This window comes from Mus pahari, chromosome 20, assembly GCF_900095145.1.
Source record: "Mus pahari chromosome 20, PAHARI_EIJ_v1.1, whole genome shotgun sequence".
NCBI classification, from domain to species: Eukaryota; Metazoa; Chordata; class Mammalia; order Rodentia; family Muridae; genus Mus; species Mus pahari.
This window is the reverse complement of record NC_034609.1, coordinates 40,340,619-40,356,686: the sequence shown is the minus strand read 5'-3', so window position 1 is coordinate 40,356,686 and position 16,068 is coordinate 40,340,619. Positions and strand designations below refer to the sequence as shown.

The 16,068-nt window shown below is 47.1% G+C and overlaps 1 protein-coding gene across 1 annotated transcript in view; it reads right to left on the bottom strand.

Moving 5' to 3' along the window:
• Positions 1–2,530: 2,530 nt before the first annotated feature.
• Bco1 (beta-carotene oxygenase 1) overlaps positions 2,531–16,068 on the bottom strand; it is a 38,248-nt gene continuing 24,710 nt past the window's right edge. Inside the window, exons 8-11 of the mRNA XM_021220524.1 lie at positions 8,401–8,506; positions 6,718–6,812; positions 5,319–5,430; positions 2,531–3,049 (exon numbers count right to left, since the gene is read on the bottom strand). Of these exons, the coding sequence (XP_021076183.1) occupies positions 2,796–3,049; positions 5,319–5,430; positions 6,718–6,812; positions 8,401–8,506 (567 nt within the window). The 3' untranslated portion in view covers positions 2,531–2,795. The remainder of the gene's footprint in view (positions 3,050–5,318; positions 5,431–6,717; positions 6,813–8,400; positions 8,507–16,068) is intronic.

Below are 16,068 nucleotides of genomic sequence, written 5' to 3'. Positions count from 1 at the left end.
AATACTTACTGAGTATCTGCATCACACCCGGTGGCATTGAGGTGTTTGGAACAGAGAAGTGAACTTGTACTTAGCAGCCTGAGGGGGTCTTCACGGGCCAACTTCAAAAGAGTTAACACAGCATGATTCATTTACAGGACCTTTCCTCTTCCTCCTCTTCCTCCTCCTCCTCTTCTTCCTCCTCCTCTTCCTTCTCTTTCTCCTCTTCTTCCACCTGTCACTCTCTCAAATAAGGTCTTACTCTTTAGCCTAGGATGGCCCCAAACTCATGGCAATTCTCCTGCCTCGGCTTCCCAAACGCTAGGATTACAGGTGTGGGCCACGATAGCAGTTTTTAGATGACATTTCTGAGATGACAAAATTCTATAGGTGGTGGTTGCCAGGGTGTAGGGACAAGAGGTTGGAGGGACAGTCTCATGAGGATCCTTGTGCCGATGGACCACACAGTATTTGACTATGGTGGTGAACAAAGGATGGTACCGGTTTTATACGGGCGATAACACCAGAATTACTCACACACTCACGCACACACATACACCCTTCCTGGTCTGTAAGAAGCCCAGCTGTATGATCAGTGACTGCAGGTTTATAATGGAACTCTTCTCTGAGGGAAGGGGTGCAGGAAGGGTGAAGTGCTGCAGCCCCACTTTATAGTCTCCGAAGAATTGGAAGAGGCAAACAAGCTCTCAACAGACTTTCAAGGTTTTTTTTTTTTTCTTTTTTCCTTTTATATTCTGCTACCTGTTGCGTGGAATGACCACAGGGCACCATGCCCTTCTGGCCACACGACTTACAAACAGAGCATACCTGGGGAAGCCAGAAGGCCACACCCACAATTTGGTCCATTAGAAAGGGGGGATCAGATGGAGGAAAGAGCTGGAATGACCTCCCACCTTTTTTTCATGCTCGTAGGTGCTTGTTCTAAGAACAATGATAACATGGTTAATACAAGTCTTGATTCACATCCAAGGTCTTTTTCAAGTGCATTTGCCTATACTGTGTGTGCACTTGAGTACATGTGCCTATATGTGTGTGGACTGGAAGTAGACATTGAGTATTTCCCTTCATCATGCTCCACCTTATTTTCTGAGACAGGGTGCCTCACTGTTTGCTGAGTATGTCGATTTAGTTAGGCTCTCTGGCCATCAAGCCCCAGAGACCCTCCTGCCTCTGCCTCCTGTGAGCCTTGGATCTAAACACATAAGGCCATGTCTAGCTTTTATGTGGATAGCTATGGGGGGGGGAGTGTCTGAACTCAGGTTATCTCACCAACCGATGCATCTTTCACACTCCTCAAGGTCTTTCTAAGAAAAGAAAGGGCTGTCTTAAATATTCTAGAATTGGCTGGTAAATATTTGCCTCTTCAACAAGGAATTTATTAAAATGGAACTTGAGCTGTCTCTGTGGTTTATTATGATATTTGCACAAAGAATAACAGCAGGATGACCATCTCCAACAACAGAAAGGTGCAAGCTTACTTACTTTTCCTGTTGTTGGGAGACGATAACTGACAAAAGCTACTTAAGGGGGGGATGGTGGTGGTTTATTTTGAGTCAGAGGACCAGGGTACAGTCTATCATGGTGGGTAGGCACGATGTCAGGAGTGTGAGGCAGCTGGTTACATCCACAGTCAGGAAGCTGAGAGGAGTGAGTGCTGGTGCTCAAGTGGCTTCTGCAGTGAGGATTTTAGTTTCTCTAAAAACACAGAAATATTATGGGAATATGTTTTATTTCTAATCCAAGGTGTGGAGCTATGGGGCTGCCTTAAAGCAGGTGACTATGATTTGCCTCGTGCTCTAGCAGGAGCATGGTTTTGCCAGCTGCAGATCATTTCTGCGAGTGTGTGACCTTTGGAATTCTGGGGACTTTTCAGAGGATGTAGGGCCCCAGAGGTGAGTTGTTGTTTGTTGGTGTTGTTTACTGTTGTTGGTTGTTGATTGTTGTTGGTTGATGTTGGTTGTTGGTTGTAGTGGCTGTTGGTTGTGGTGGTAGTTGGTTGCTAGTGGTTGTTGGTGGCTATTGTTTGCGGTGGTTGCTGTTGGCTGTTGGTTGGTTGTTTTTGGTTGTTGTTGGTTGTTGACTGCTGTTGGTTGCTGTTTGTCATGTAGTCATGTGAGAAGAGATGAAAAGAGGAAACTAGATATCCTGAAGGCAAAGATCAAACTTGTCCCAAGGAACGCAATGCCTCTAATCAGTACCTCTAACCAGCAGGGAGTCGTCTAAAGATATCATCGCCCCCTTTCCCCTCTATCCTTTTTCTCTTCTCCCTAGGGTTAGGGGGTTGGAAAGTCGATGAAGAGGAATGGAGAAGGGTGGAAGAAAACGAACCCACAAAGTAGCAAATGTCCAGCGGCAGGCTCTTTCCTTTTTATTCAGTCCTGATCTCTTGTTCAGAGGGTGGGGTGGGGCTGGGGTGGGGCTGCCCATGTTCAGGTTGGACTTTCTTTGCCCAGTTAACTCTTAAGAGACCCTAGATGCTGTCCACGTTGACAGTGTCAACAACCAGGTCCTACCAATGAAGTCTTTCTTCTTTCTTTCTTTTTTTCTTTCTTTCTTTCTTTCTTTCTTCCTTCCTTCCTTCCTTCCTTCCTTCCTTCCTTCCTTCCCTCCCTCCCTCCCTCCCTCCCTCCCTTCCTTCCTTTCTTCCTTTCGTTTTCAAGATAGGATTTCTCTGTGTAGCCCTGGCTGTCCTGGAACTTGTGTGGAGACCAGGCTGTCTTTGAACTCAGAGATCTGCTTTCCTCTGCCTTGAGCATTAGGATTAAAGACTTGAGCTACCATGACCCGCCATGAAGTCATTTTTCACTGTGGCTCAGCCCTGGTGCCGTCAGACCTGTGGGATGATCTGAGTTTTCATCCTCTTGCATTTCGGCTGGCGTCTGCTTCACTGCATTCCAGTCTGCATCTGGGATAAATAAACCATGAAGGTCCAGGTGCATGTCCGCATCAACAGAGGCACGAGCCAATTCTGTAAAACTTTTGGCATCCAGAATAAGTAAAAAAGGCAGCTTTTGGGGATCCGTAGAGATGATGGCTGATAAGATGACTCCTATAAGAAGAGAAAAAACAACACCCCCCCCAAACCAGTTTATTTCCATTTGTAATGCTGAGAGTGTAGTTCCGGGCCTTCATGTAGGCTAGACAGCTGCTTTCCCCATAGGCTCCATCCCTGGTCCTAAGAGATACCTAACAGAGTTCAAAGCATAACCTTGTGTACCTATATTTCTCAGAGGTGTCTCCCTGTGATCTTTTAAGTCATCCTTGGTCCAAACAGGAGGAAAGAGGGTATATGCCACGCTGTGTTGGCAGAAGAGAAACCAGAACTGGAATCAGCAAACCCACTTCTGGGAGAGCCGCTTTGCCTCGATGAACCTTCGTCTCTTCATCTTTGCAGTGAAGCTAATTCCCACCAACCCCTGACCTCATGGGGACTGAAATGATCTGCAGGGTGGATTATGGGAGCACTTGGTTCGTTTTCATGTGTTTTGAAGAATGGCTCCTTTCCTAACTTTCTGAAACCTCCGAGTATGGAAAGACCCAGCCAATTCAGGGAGGACACGTGGGCTAAGTCGTGCTACTCCGCGGAGCAGGGACTTCTTGAATTGCAAAAGCATTTTTGTATTTGTTTTGTTTTGAGACAGGTCTTGCAATGTAGCCCAGACTGGCCTTAAACTCATATCTGCCTACCTCCACCGCTCAGATGCCAGGAAACCAAGCCACATGTTGCCACGTCTGGCTTGCGGTCATGCTGGATTGAATCCAACTCACCTCCTGGTTATGGTGGCGATCCCCCCTCCCCCAACTTTTTGCCTGTAAATTTGGGATGTCCTCAATCCTCTGTGCTCACTTTCAAGGTATATAGCAGGGTCAGGAAACTTTTAGTAAGTGTCCAAGATGCCGCCCGAAGGACCTGGGTTGTGGTAGCTGAACACAGGTGAGGTCAGATTGGCCTGGATTCAAATCCAGCCTCTGCATATGGAGCTCGTGACTTTGGTCAATTTGCCTCACTCTCTGAGCCTCCCCTGGATGAAATGAGGACAGTGTCACTCCACACCCATGGAGAGGAGGCGTGAGAAGCAGTTGCCCAGCTAAGCAAGGGCTGGCCTCAGTAGGAGTGGATGCAAACAGTCCCTTGCCTTAGAGATGACAGTGACATGGGATCCCCCTGCCTGTGTGCCAGGCCACAATCAGAAGGAAGCCAAGGCCAGGTGGAAAACCACTCCCTCCCACCTGAGGGAAGAGGCTGGCAGTCTCAGTGGGACAGCCTGCCCTCCCCTGCAGGTGTGGGCAGCCCCATCCCGGCTTGGCTGGGCGGTGTCCTTACCCATAGCTTATTACCTTCCCCGGTATCCTCAGGGCTGTGGGCAGGGCATTTTTTTTTTTTTTTTGAAGCAAAAGGGGATAAGACAATTTGGCTAAGTGGAAACCTACATTTCTCAGGTGCTGTTGAAAACTTTGCATGATTGTAAGAGAGGTCATTTGAGATCTGGGGCCAGCCCTTGCAAAGAATTCTAAAACTAAAGCTGCACATTCTGAGAGAGTGTGTGTGTCACTCAGGGGAAAGGATATAGACTTTGTGTAGGAGAGAATTTATACCGTGCCCAGAGAAGTTTATTTGTTGTTCAGTCTTACCCATGAGAATGGTTTCAGAGACAGTAGGAGTATGTCAGGTAGTGTATTCTAACAACTTCATTCATCCATCACTCACTCATCTATCTATCCATCTATTTATCCATCTATTCATCTATCTATCCATCCATCTATGTACCTACCTATCTACCTTGTTGCTGTTGTTTATTTGAGACCAGGTCTTAGTAGTTCAAATTCTCTGTGTGTCTCAGAATGACCGTAGACCCCTGATTGTCTTCTGTCTGCCGCCCAAATGCTGAGATCTCAGGCTTAAATGCCATGCTCAGCTGACAATGTGATTTATGATGGGACCTTGGACCCCACAGTCTCTGCTTGGCCTGCAAGGGACTGAACAATAAAGGTCATCCACTCAGGGTAACCACTGTGTCATGTGAGTGAGCCACAGTCAAAACCTCTGGATACAGAGGCTCAGGTGAACTTCCATGTCTGAAAATGCTTGGTTGTCAGAAGTGAACAGTACAGGCAAATGCACTGGGAAAGGATGGCAAGGAGCTCTAGGGACCCTAGTGGATTTCAGAGCCTGGTGGTAGGAGCCCTTGACCTTACACTCAACATTAGAATCGAGTATGGTCTTCTCATCAGGCAACCCCTCATGGGCTACCCCTGGGCGGTGCCTCTGTTGGATGGGTAAATGTGGTCCATGGGCTCCTCCCTTCTCCCACTCTTACCATCATCTTCATCCTTTGCACCTGGTGTGGGAACAAACAGAGGCTCTGCCGGCCAGCAGCTCTCCTCAGACCACTTCAAGGAGGACTTTGTGAGAATGTCATATTTCAGTATCTGTGTATGCAGAGAAGAGAAAGATGGGAGCCTGTGTCTGCAACCGTGCTGACTCCCTAGAAGTGGGAGGGCATGAAGGCCACCGAGGGGAGATTCAGCCCTCGCACATACACTTGGGACATCACCCCCAAGGGACATCTGTCCCTGGCAGCATGGCCCCAAGAAAGGAAGAACCAAACTTCCTCCTCCCAATATCAGCACAGGTCCGCTGGCTTACAGAAGGCTGGAACCTCAGAGTCCTGACGTGTTCTGGTGTTTGGCACTATCTCACAATGTTTTACGTTATATAATTAAGGTGTTTAATGCCACCAATTAAAATAGGATACAATTCTTTTTGTTGGTTTAAAAGTAAAATCCCTAGACTAAGACTAGAGCTGGGTGGTGGAGCCCCTACCCAGAACAATAAAGTTGTGATTTGAGTCCCAGCATCCTAAACACAAAACAAAGCTAAACAACAAACATAAGAGGAAGATTCCCATGAGCTCTCATAGGTCCGTTCCTATAGGGGATAGAATTCATGGGAGTGGCTTGGGGCATGTTTGTGCTTCTCTCTCTCTCTCTCTCTCTCTCTCTCTCTCTCTCTCTCTCTGTGTGTGTGTGTGTATGTACAACTTAACTTTTGCTTTGAATATTTTGCATTTAGAAATTTAAATATTTTAAATTTAATAGTTTTATTTTTGCTCTCTGCATCTTTACAGTGTTGGGGTGGGGCATGCATCAGTGCATCATTGCATCATAGGCATCAGAGCCTGCATATGGCAGCCAGAGGGCAGGAATTGGTTCTCTCCCTCTACCATGTGGCTTCCTGGTATCAAACTCAGGTAGGTGAGCTTGACAGCGCATCCCCTCACCGCCTGAGCTACCTCATCTGCTCTGCATTTTTAAATGCAAATCAAAATGTTGATCTGAAAGGAAAATCGTGTCTGGCCAGCGCTTTGGACAGTACTGGACTGTAGTAAATACGGACAAATCGTTACTCAAAAAAACAAAACTAATTCTCTAAGTTCCCGTGACACCTGCCTGCTGGAGAAGATGAGGTGGCTGCTTGAGACAGTACTCCCTGTTGATTGATTGATCCTCAGAGCCCACCACAGTGTCACATAGCCAGGGTTCCCTCAGTGCAAACAGGAACAGAACTCTTACTTCAGGATTATCCCAACTGACTTCTCTCCTGTATCCCCTTTTCCCAGTCTTAAGCCCTGAAGAGTCTGATTTGCAGACATGAAATTGGGTCCAGAGAAAGCCAGTCTGTATACACAGGGACTCCCAGGATGCAGGGATCCATACCTTGGTTGGGACAGGACTCCACTGTACTTCAGCTGCAAAGATGTAGCGATATGGCTTCCCATTGTAAGCATAATTTATCCGAGGGAGCTCTAGGCCTTGAGAGAACAGAACACTAATGAAATCCCATCGTTGGCACAGGAGAACCTCCCTCTTCATGCCAAACTAGACCTCATTCCATAGAAACAGCTCCCCAAAACCTTGATTCAGACCCAGATTACATCAAAGGTGGTCACGGGTAGGGAGGGACCTCTAATAGTGATGCTGTCCCTGCCAGAAGGTTTAGGAGTGAGGTGCCATAGACCAGAGGGCTTTAAATGCTTAAGTGCCTGTAATTATCCACGATAGAAATCAGGGAGTTACAGATTGAAACCAGAAGCTGCTGCAGTTTTTAAAAGGCAGTCTAAAAATGCTGTGTTTGAGTGTGTGTGAAAAGGCTTCATAAGCCACTGGGATGAGGGCCAATGCACAATATAAAATAAATGTGGTACCTGGGATGGCGCAGTCACTACGAAAGCACTAGGGGATACTGAGGCAACAGGATCGCCAGAAGTTCAAAGCTAGCCTGGGCTACAGAGTGAGACCCTTATTTAAGTAAGTGAAATAAATTCAGCGAATCCTATTATGATCTTTATAAAAGGATGTTTACAAAGGATTTTCATATCACAGGAAGTGTCCATATGATAAGGTTAAGTGTAAATAGGGCGATTATAGAGTGTGTCCATTTTGTCACAAAGAGAAAGGTTAGGAGCGATGCTGGGGTTAGCACTGCCTGCCGAGGCCTAAGCTCCATCTTGCAGCTTTTGTTACTTCTATTACCCTTTGCCTAGTCAGTGTCCTTGTTTTGTTTGTTTGTTTGTTTCAAGACAAGATCTCTTAGAGCCCATGCTGGCTACTTTGTAGCTGAAGATGACGGTAGGTTCCCCTCCCCACCTCCATCTCCCCAGAGTTGAGATTACAGGCATACAATTTGGTTGGTTTGTTGGTTGGTTTGAGACAGAGTATGTGACCCAGGCTAGCCTGGTACTCACAGCAACCCTCCTGCCTCAGCCTCCTGATGCTGGCATTACAAGCATGCACCACTGCACCCAGCTTCATTGTATACATAAGACGTATGAAATCCAGATCTGTCTATATAGGGCTTTGTGCCACACCCTATGATGCACTGAGCACAGAAACTCAGCCCCGTGGGATAGTGGCCTCCCAGAGAACTTTTGGCTGGCTCTGGTGTAGGGTGAGGGCTATTTGGAATCCAGGGATGTTTCTGAGCATCCTCCAGTGCCAGCATTGCCCTTCCGAAAAGAAGACCCACCCCATGGGTCATCCTGGCTGAGGAACATGGGCCCATGTGTGTGGCTCCTGTCTTGTGGCTTGACACTCTGTATACAGCTCAGCATCTCTCAGGCCCAGGGGACCAAGAATGCCCACTTTGTAGGAATTGTGACAGTGCAGAGGGAGACACAGGGGCCTACTATGCCTGTTTAATATATCACAGCCAAGCCCATACATCAACTGTGCCTGTCATCTATCCAAGGACCAGAAATGTTGGAAGCTATTTTAAAAAAGATCCCCAAATTCTTTTCCTGGGGTTCCAAGAACCTTCCTTGCTTTTCTCTGTCCCAGAATGGAAAGGAGATGTCACTGAAAGAGGCTTTGGGACACCCTGTGATAAAGGATGCTTCCTACCTTCATAGAGGACCTCGGGCTGGCAGTAGACATGCCCATCTTTCTCCTTCAGGGCTGTTGCTGTTGTAGATGACACCTTGACTAAATTTGAGCCCACTTCTGCATCCTGAAAAGAATAAATTAAACAACAACAACAACAACAACAACAACAAAGAAAAGGTCATCCCCACAAACCGTTGCTTTACTATAGATATTCACTTGAGCAGAGTTTCAACACACTATCACCTCGCTTGGCCTCGCAGCTATTTCATTGCTGTTACTTTCAGTTAGAAAGAATGAGGCTGGAGGCTGGAGCGATGGCCCAGCTTTTCCAGAGGATCTGGGTTCGAATCCTAGCACAACAAGGTAGTTCACGGACTGTTAATTCCAGTCCCAGGGACTCTGATGCATCTCCTGGCCTCCAGGAGGTACTGTGCATAGATGTGAACAGGCAAAAATGCAAAGTACCTATACATTAAATAAATAAATTTAAAAACATAACTATCACTTAAATAGCAATGAGGATTGGCAACAGGAATGGACTCTCCCAAGGCCACACAGCTGGTGAGAGGTACAGTCAGGACCTATCTAGGCTCATTATCTCTCTAAGACAGCAATAATATGCTCCAAAGAGTAAGGACTCCCTTTTTAAATGCTGGGTGATTCCCTTGTAAACAGCTGCTTCTATCATTTGATGGACACTTGTGGAGTCTATAGTAACACATGTGCTTAGGACGTAACAGTGAGAGAAAGCCTGGGAACAAATTGTATGCGTGGTCTGAGCTCAACCACATATGCTCATAAAATACACTGAGATGAGAGTGTGAAAAATCTCACAGATATGAACAACAGGGCAGATAGTGGAAACTTCCCTGTTTTCCACATACTTAAGGGTGGGACTTTGGGCAAGAAGTTAGCTTCTCTGTGGTTCAGTTTCCTTCTTTGTATAAGGAAGGTAACAATATGCACATCTTTAGGGGATTACAAGGATTAAATGATATCACCTGCCAAATGATTTGCAATAGGACCTAGACAAACACTTTGCTGGATGATGACATCATTTGGAGACCTATACAGCAGGTCTATGCCATAGCACTGACTCTCAGAGGATTCATTCCAAGCCCTTGGTGATGCCCTGAAACTCAGATAACACTGAATACTTTGTGTAAGTGTTGCAACCGGACAGCATGGCATTGCTCTGATATCTGAGGCCAATTACAGAATGACTAAGAGGTTAGTAGCATATAGAGAATGGATACATTGTACAAAACGACCAGTCCAGTTCTGAGTAAGTCTGAGGTCTTAGACTGTTAATCAGAATAGCATGCAATTTTACTCCTAAGACTAATTTCTTTAGCCAGGCGGGGTGGTGGTGGTGCATTTAATTCCAACACTCGGGAGGCAGAGGCAGGCAGATCTCTGCAAGTTGGAGACCTGGTCTACAGAGTGAGTTCCAGGACAGCCAAGGCTACATAGAGAAACCCTGTCTCAAAACCAAAACCACATTTCTTTAGAGGTGGGGCTTTCACTGAACATTTTTTGGAGCTTTCTGGATTCTAAATCACTGCATGGGTGGACCATGAAGCCGAATGAGGTTATAATCGTATATTATTATTACCATGGCTGACGTCTCCTTCTCTGTCCAAATTTTCAACATCATTTTTAACATTAAAAACAATATGCTTCTTCTCTTGGAACATGTGTATGTGTCTGGTGTGTGTATGTGTGCTTGTGTACAAAGGCCAGAGTGTGGCCTTTGGTGAATTCCTCAGTCACTCTTCACATTATTATTATTATTATTATTATTATTATTATTATTATTATTATTATTATTATTAGCATGTAAGTTTTTAGTGTGTCTTCTTAGAAGTCCACACCATCCTGGCACAAGGAATCACTCACTGCAGAATTTCTACTTGTTTTGCTTTCTGCCAGCACCAGCATTGGCCTTGGCTGTGTTCCCTGGGGGGGGGGGGCATCTTCCCCATCTGGTTCCGAATTCCTTTCATTGTTTCCGGGAAGTCTTCCTCTAGTAAAAGCCAAGTGCTGCAAGCCTGTGTTTAGTCTCCTTCTTCCTTGCATAAGCCAAAAACTCATGGATCACACGAGGCCACCTGTCCAGCCACCATCAAAGTGGGTTCTGAATTCAGATACAAAGATGACATCTGGCATCATCTCATACTTTGTGGCTAGTTTTTCCTCTACGTCTGTCTTTGGTACTGTTGCTTTCCCAGGTGAAGGACATCAATGACTGTGTGTTTCCTCTGAAGCAAACTGTTAGTCATGAACTTCCTGGTGAGGACAGTTAGACCGCTGTCATTCATGGTGGTCCTTGAACAGTGAAGGAGAAAGAGAGGACTCCCCCCCACCCCTTTTTTTTTGTTTCTTGTTTTTGTTTGTTTGTTTGTTTTTGAGACAGGGTCTCTTACTTTACTTGGGATTCACTGATCAGCTATATTGGCTGACGAGAGAGCTTTAGCAATCTGCTTGTCTCTGCCTCTCTGGCGCTGAGATTACAGGTACTCAATGCCATGCTTGTATGCCATATGGATGCTGGGGATGGGACTCAGGTCCTCCTGCCAGAATAGAGCAAGCACTTTATAGACTGAGTCCCCTCTCCAACCTGCTACCCCAGATCAACCTGTCTTAATGATGGCAGCTCACCTGCTGGGCAAGAGAGCAAGCTCACCACTTCATGGTGGCTGAATTGAAAGGGGCCCTTAAGAGATTACTCATTTAGTTCAATCCCTTGATGGTTAGGAGAGGAAGCTGATGCCCAGAGACGGAAAGTGACATGTCAAAGGCCACACAGAGAGAAGCGGAGCCTGGACCCGTGGCTTCACACTGAGATTCTCCCAGGAGCAACCTTCTGGACAGAGGGCAGAGCAAGGGGCCCTTTCCAGTCCTGTAGGCTTTAACTTGAACATCTCCTTCCTTGACCAGTTTGAATCTGCTGAGCCCATGAGGCAGCCGTCCTGGGCTGTAATTATTCCATTCTGGAAGCTTCTTTGTCCTTCTTTGTGGTCAGTCGCTCCAGGATGTCAGAGACTGTTTCTCCCGGTGCATGGTGCGTGGCACCCAGGAAGTGAATTCATGGCTTAATAAGCTTTTCCCCACTTTCAGTGGTCAAGGGACAAAGAATGTGCCTGCTTTGCAGTTTGGCTGGAGAGCCCAATGGAGCCAAGTCTGTGAACTAAGTAGCCCCATGCCGGGTGCACTGTAGTATCTCACCTTGTGCCCGTGTGCCTCGCTGGGTACCGCCCCCTCCCCACCCAAGGCATGTCCAGCCTTGATCCACAGGGAGTTGGTCGACAGACACTCTTTTAGCTCCAGCCTGAAACTGGTCAGACTGGTTAAGGGATAAACTTCTAATTTTCCACACACAGCAGTAACCTAACATGACTTGGCTGCTTTTAGCAGCCAAACCCTGCTCAGCGTGGAAAAGAAATCAGTCAGAATTCAGACAAAATAAATAAATAAATAAATAAATAAATAAATAAATAAATAAATAAAAGATCCCACAGGCTTACTCTGCAGCCCTGGTGCCAGAGGGAATGTCCAGGGGGTAAGCAGAGAGCTCGGGCATCTGCCCATCTGCTGCCAAGGAAATACCACCAGCCTGTGCGTGGAACCAGAATTCAGAACTTGCTATGTGAGTTTGAAAAGATCTTTGACCCCACTGGGTTGGCCTCCCTGTCTGTAAATGGGGTGATGGGTGAAGCACAGTGGTTTCTGCCTGATCTTGGAAAGTTATGATTATGTGAGCATCTGGGGCCGGGTCAGAGGTATTATTGTTAACAGACACGGATTCAAATCCTGACCTAATCCCAATGGTGACTCTTTGATGTTGGGCAAGCTACTTTCCCTCTTAACTGGAAACTCCGGGAGAAAGAATAACTCAGAGGGTTGCAATGTGAACCGGCAAAACAGTTAACAGTTCTTAAAAGTTGCAGGGCCTGGAGCAATAGCCCGGGTTGAGGCTCATGGGCCCTATGCCCAAATGCAGCAGGCTAATTAAGTAGACCAAATCGCTCTCCTACCCAGATACATGGGCTTTTATCATCTGGAACTGCTCTATCCAAACATTAGAACTAAAGCCAACCTATTTTAATGATAGCAGCTCCTCTTTTTTTTTTTTTTTTTTTCTAGAAAGAAAAGAAAGCTTATTGCGTTTCTGCAGTTGGATTGCTGGGGTCTTTAAAGATTGGCCCCGTTGCATCCCTCATTAAAGGAGGCTGAGACACAGAGAAGAGCCCTGTGTGGATACTGAGACTTTTTAAAAAAGGATGAAGTGAGATTGAAATTCCAATGGGCCCTGAAGAAGCCACATCTCCCGTACTTTGCTACCACATTCTCATCAGCAGCTACTGTGCCGGACAGGGAGAACATTCTAGCAGCAGAGAATGTCTCAAAGGGTGACCCGGAGCTACATAGATGCCCCACCCAGCACCCCAAGTCCCAGTCAGTCCCAGATACCTCACGGACACACTAGCCATACCCGCTGTTCTTAGTGGGACAGAGGCAGTCTCCAAACAGGTTGGAATCCTGATTATCCAAAGTCTAAACAGGTGTGATGGAGAGATGCCTTTCTTGGTAGGCATGACCTCTTGGCCCTTCAAACTTCTCATCTTGTGGAGAAGGGGCCATGCTGGAGACAGAAGGGACAGATAGAGGCCTCTAAAGTGACAGTCTCAGAGAAGGGGATCCTATTGCCAAAGACTCAGGGCAGAAAAGCCATTTAACACAGGGCCTAGCTCTCAGCACACCTCCGTGGATACTACTTCATCTTATTGTGTATTCACATCTGCCTTTGGAGACAAAGCCCAAATCTGCTGGTCCAGGATCCAAAGCTACCTCATGTAGCTCTAGCATGCCTCTTCCCTTGACAGACTGTGAACCATGACAACGAATTCTCACAAACCCATCTCTAACATGCTGTGGCGCCCTTCAGGACGAGGGCAGGGCGGCTGCCCCACTGTCTGGACATGCCTAGGTTCCTCCCTGCCACTCCTCCACCCCTGCAGAGCTCCACCTCAGGTACCTGCAGCACTACATAAACAGTTGGGGTGTTCGGGGGCCCTTCCACGCTGCCTCTGTTTGACCCCAGCTGGCTAAGCATCATAGGTAATCATGAGGTCCTAGACCTCTGAGAATAACCTCCCACCATCTGCTCTGGCTATAAAGCACTGTCCCCCAGGATACAGTATAAATGCTAACAAGAGAGCTGTGCCCTCTTAAAGACTTTGCTTCATGGTTCATTCATTCATCCACGCATGCATGTATTCATTCATGCATGCATTCATTCCCACATTTAAGAGGTTTTTGTTTTTAAAAAAGACTTATTTATTATATGTAAGTACACTATAGCTGACACACCAGAAGAGAGCATCAGATCTCATTACAGATGGTTGTGAGCCACCATGTGGTTGCTGGGATTTGAACTCAGGACCTCTGGAAGAGCAGTCGGTGCTCTTAACCGCTGAGCCATCTCTCCAGCCCCCAAAAGTTTTTTAAATGCAGGGATGACCTGCTGCAAGACTGTCCCTGCCTTCTAGGAGCCTGTGTCTCAGAAGCAAGAAAGGATCAAATAAGCTTGTCATGCTGGAGGTGTGTGTCACCCTAGAGGGTGCTGCAGTGTACGCACACCCCTGACAGGGGAGGGAGTGATGGCACAGACACCTGAAAATGGCGACCTTTCTAAGCCCAGAGAACCTCTCAGCATGTATTACAGTCACTCAGGATGCTCTGTGTCCAGGGAGTGCTGCAGATGACGCAGGGCTCCAGAATGGGCCACTGAGACAGGCAGAGGGGACATGGATAGGCAAAGGTCCCTGAGTACAGGGCATTTGAGAAGGGAGAACTTTCCTGGTTAGGATGGAGCTGGGGCCTTGGTGCAAGGGTGTGTGTATGTGGCCGTGTCCACCTACCCAAGTTTCCCATCTGTACATCCAGGCAGCTGAGTGACTTGAAAGCAGAGAAGCCATCTTTAAGGGACAATAAACAACAATTAAGCGGCGTGGCCAGAGCCGCCCATCCAAGGGTTTGCTCGCCTTTGCTAATTTCAAAGCACCTGGCGGGTTACAAGGTGGCTTTTAAAGACACACAGACAACCCATTCAAGCTTGGGTCTGAGGAAGTGGCCTTTCCCCCATGTGATCAAAGGGTGTAAAATCTTAAGCGGGGGCAGGGAGGGAGCCTGTCCCTCTTCCTGCAGCAGCCCTGGGCTTGTGACTCATGCCTTGTGTGCTCTGCGACACCCTCTTCTTCCTAGACCAGAAGAGAGTCCCCAGTGCTGCACTGTGGGGCTTTGCCAGGACAAGGGGTGCAGAGGCCAGGGCTGGTGTGATTTTACGGAGTGTTGTTATCACATGGTCACCTTCGTGAGGGTGGGAAGCTGATGCTTAAGTCCTTTCAGTTCCCCCACATCGCGGTATTTTCAGTAAAACTGAAACAATTGAGCCTAAGGCACTGGACCTCCATTTGCTATGCAGACATAACATCATTGAACTACCCTGTAGTCCTGTCCTGGCTTCTAGATCTTACTTTTATTTTGAGGCAGGGTGTCACTAAGTTGCCAGGCTGGCCTTAAAATATTCAGATCTTCCTGCTTCAGCCTCCTGAGCAGTTGGGATTAAAGGCACAATGAGACCAGCTTGCCTCCATTCCGTTCCTCTCCTCTCCTCTCCTCTCCTCTCCTCTCCTCTCCTCTCCTCTCCTCTCCTCTCTCCTTTCCTTTCCTTCCCTTCCCTTCCCTTCCCTTCCCTTCCTTCCTTTATTTCTTTTTTTAAACAAAGATTTACTTACTTTTATTTTATGTGCCTTTGTGTTTTGCCTGCATGTATGTTTGTGAAAGTGCCAGACTCCTGGAACTGGAGTTATACACGGTAGTGAGCTGCCATGTGGGTGCTGGGAATTGAACCTGGGTCCTTTGGAAGAGCAGCCAGTGCTTTTAACTGCTGAGCTACCTTTTCAGCTCCTCCATCCCTCCCTTTCTTCCTTTTTTTTTTAAAAACAATTAAAACAACAACAACGGATGACGACGACGACTACGATGGCGACAGCGGCGGCGGCGGCGGTTAAGGTCTTACCAGGCCTCCTACCAACCTAGCCGTTACTTGCCCTTCTCCTGCCTTAGTCCCCTGAGTGCTGGGATTGTTGGCATATGCCAACATGACCAACTGGTTGACCCCTTTCTTTCTTCAAGGTCATATTAGGGATTAAACCCAGAGTCTCAATGTATTAACCATCCTTTCTCCCCCTGGCATATACTCCTGCGCTGAGTAGCTTTATATCAACTTGATACAAACCAGCGTCATCTGAAAGAAGGGAACCTCAATTGAGAAAAATGCTTCAGAAGAGCTGGCTGTAGGGCAGTTTCTTAATCAGTAATTGATGGGGGGAGGGCCCAGATCACTGAGGGTGGGGCCACCCTCAGGCCAGTGGCCTGAGTTCTAGAAGAAAGCTGACTAGGGGGCTGGAGAGATGGCTTAGCTTTTAAGGGCACTGGCTGATCTTCCAGAGGTCCTGAGTTCAAGTCCCAGAAACTACATAGTGGCTCACAACCATCTGTAATGGAATTCCCTCTTCTGGCAAGCAGGTGCATGTTCAGATACAGCGCTTTTATGCATAAATTCGTGAATAAATAAATCTTAAGGAGAGAGAGAGAGAGAGAGAGAGAGAGAGAGAGAGA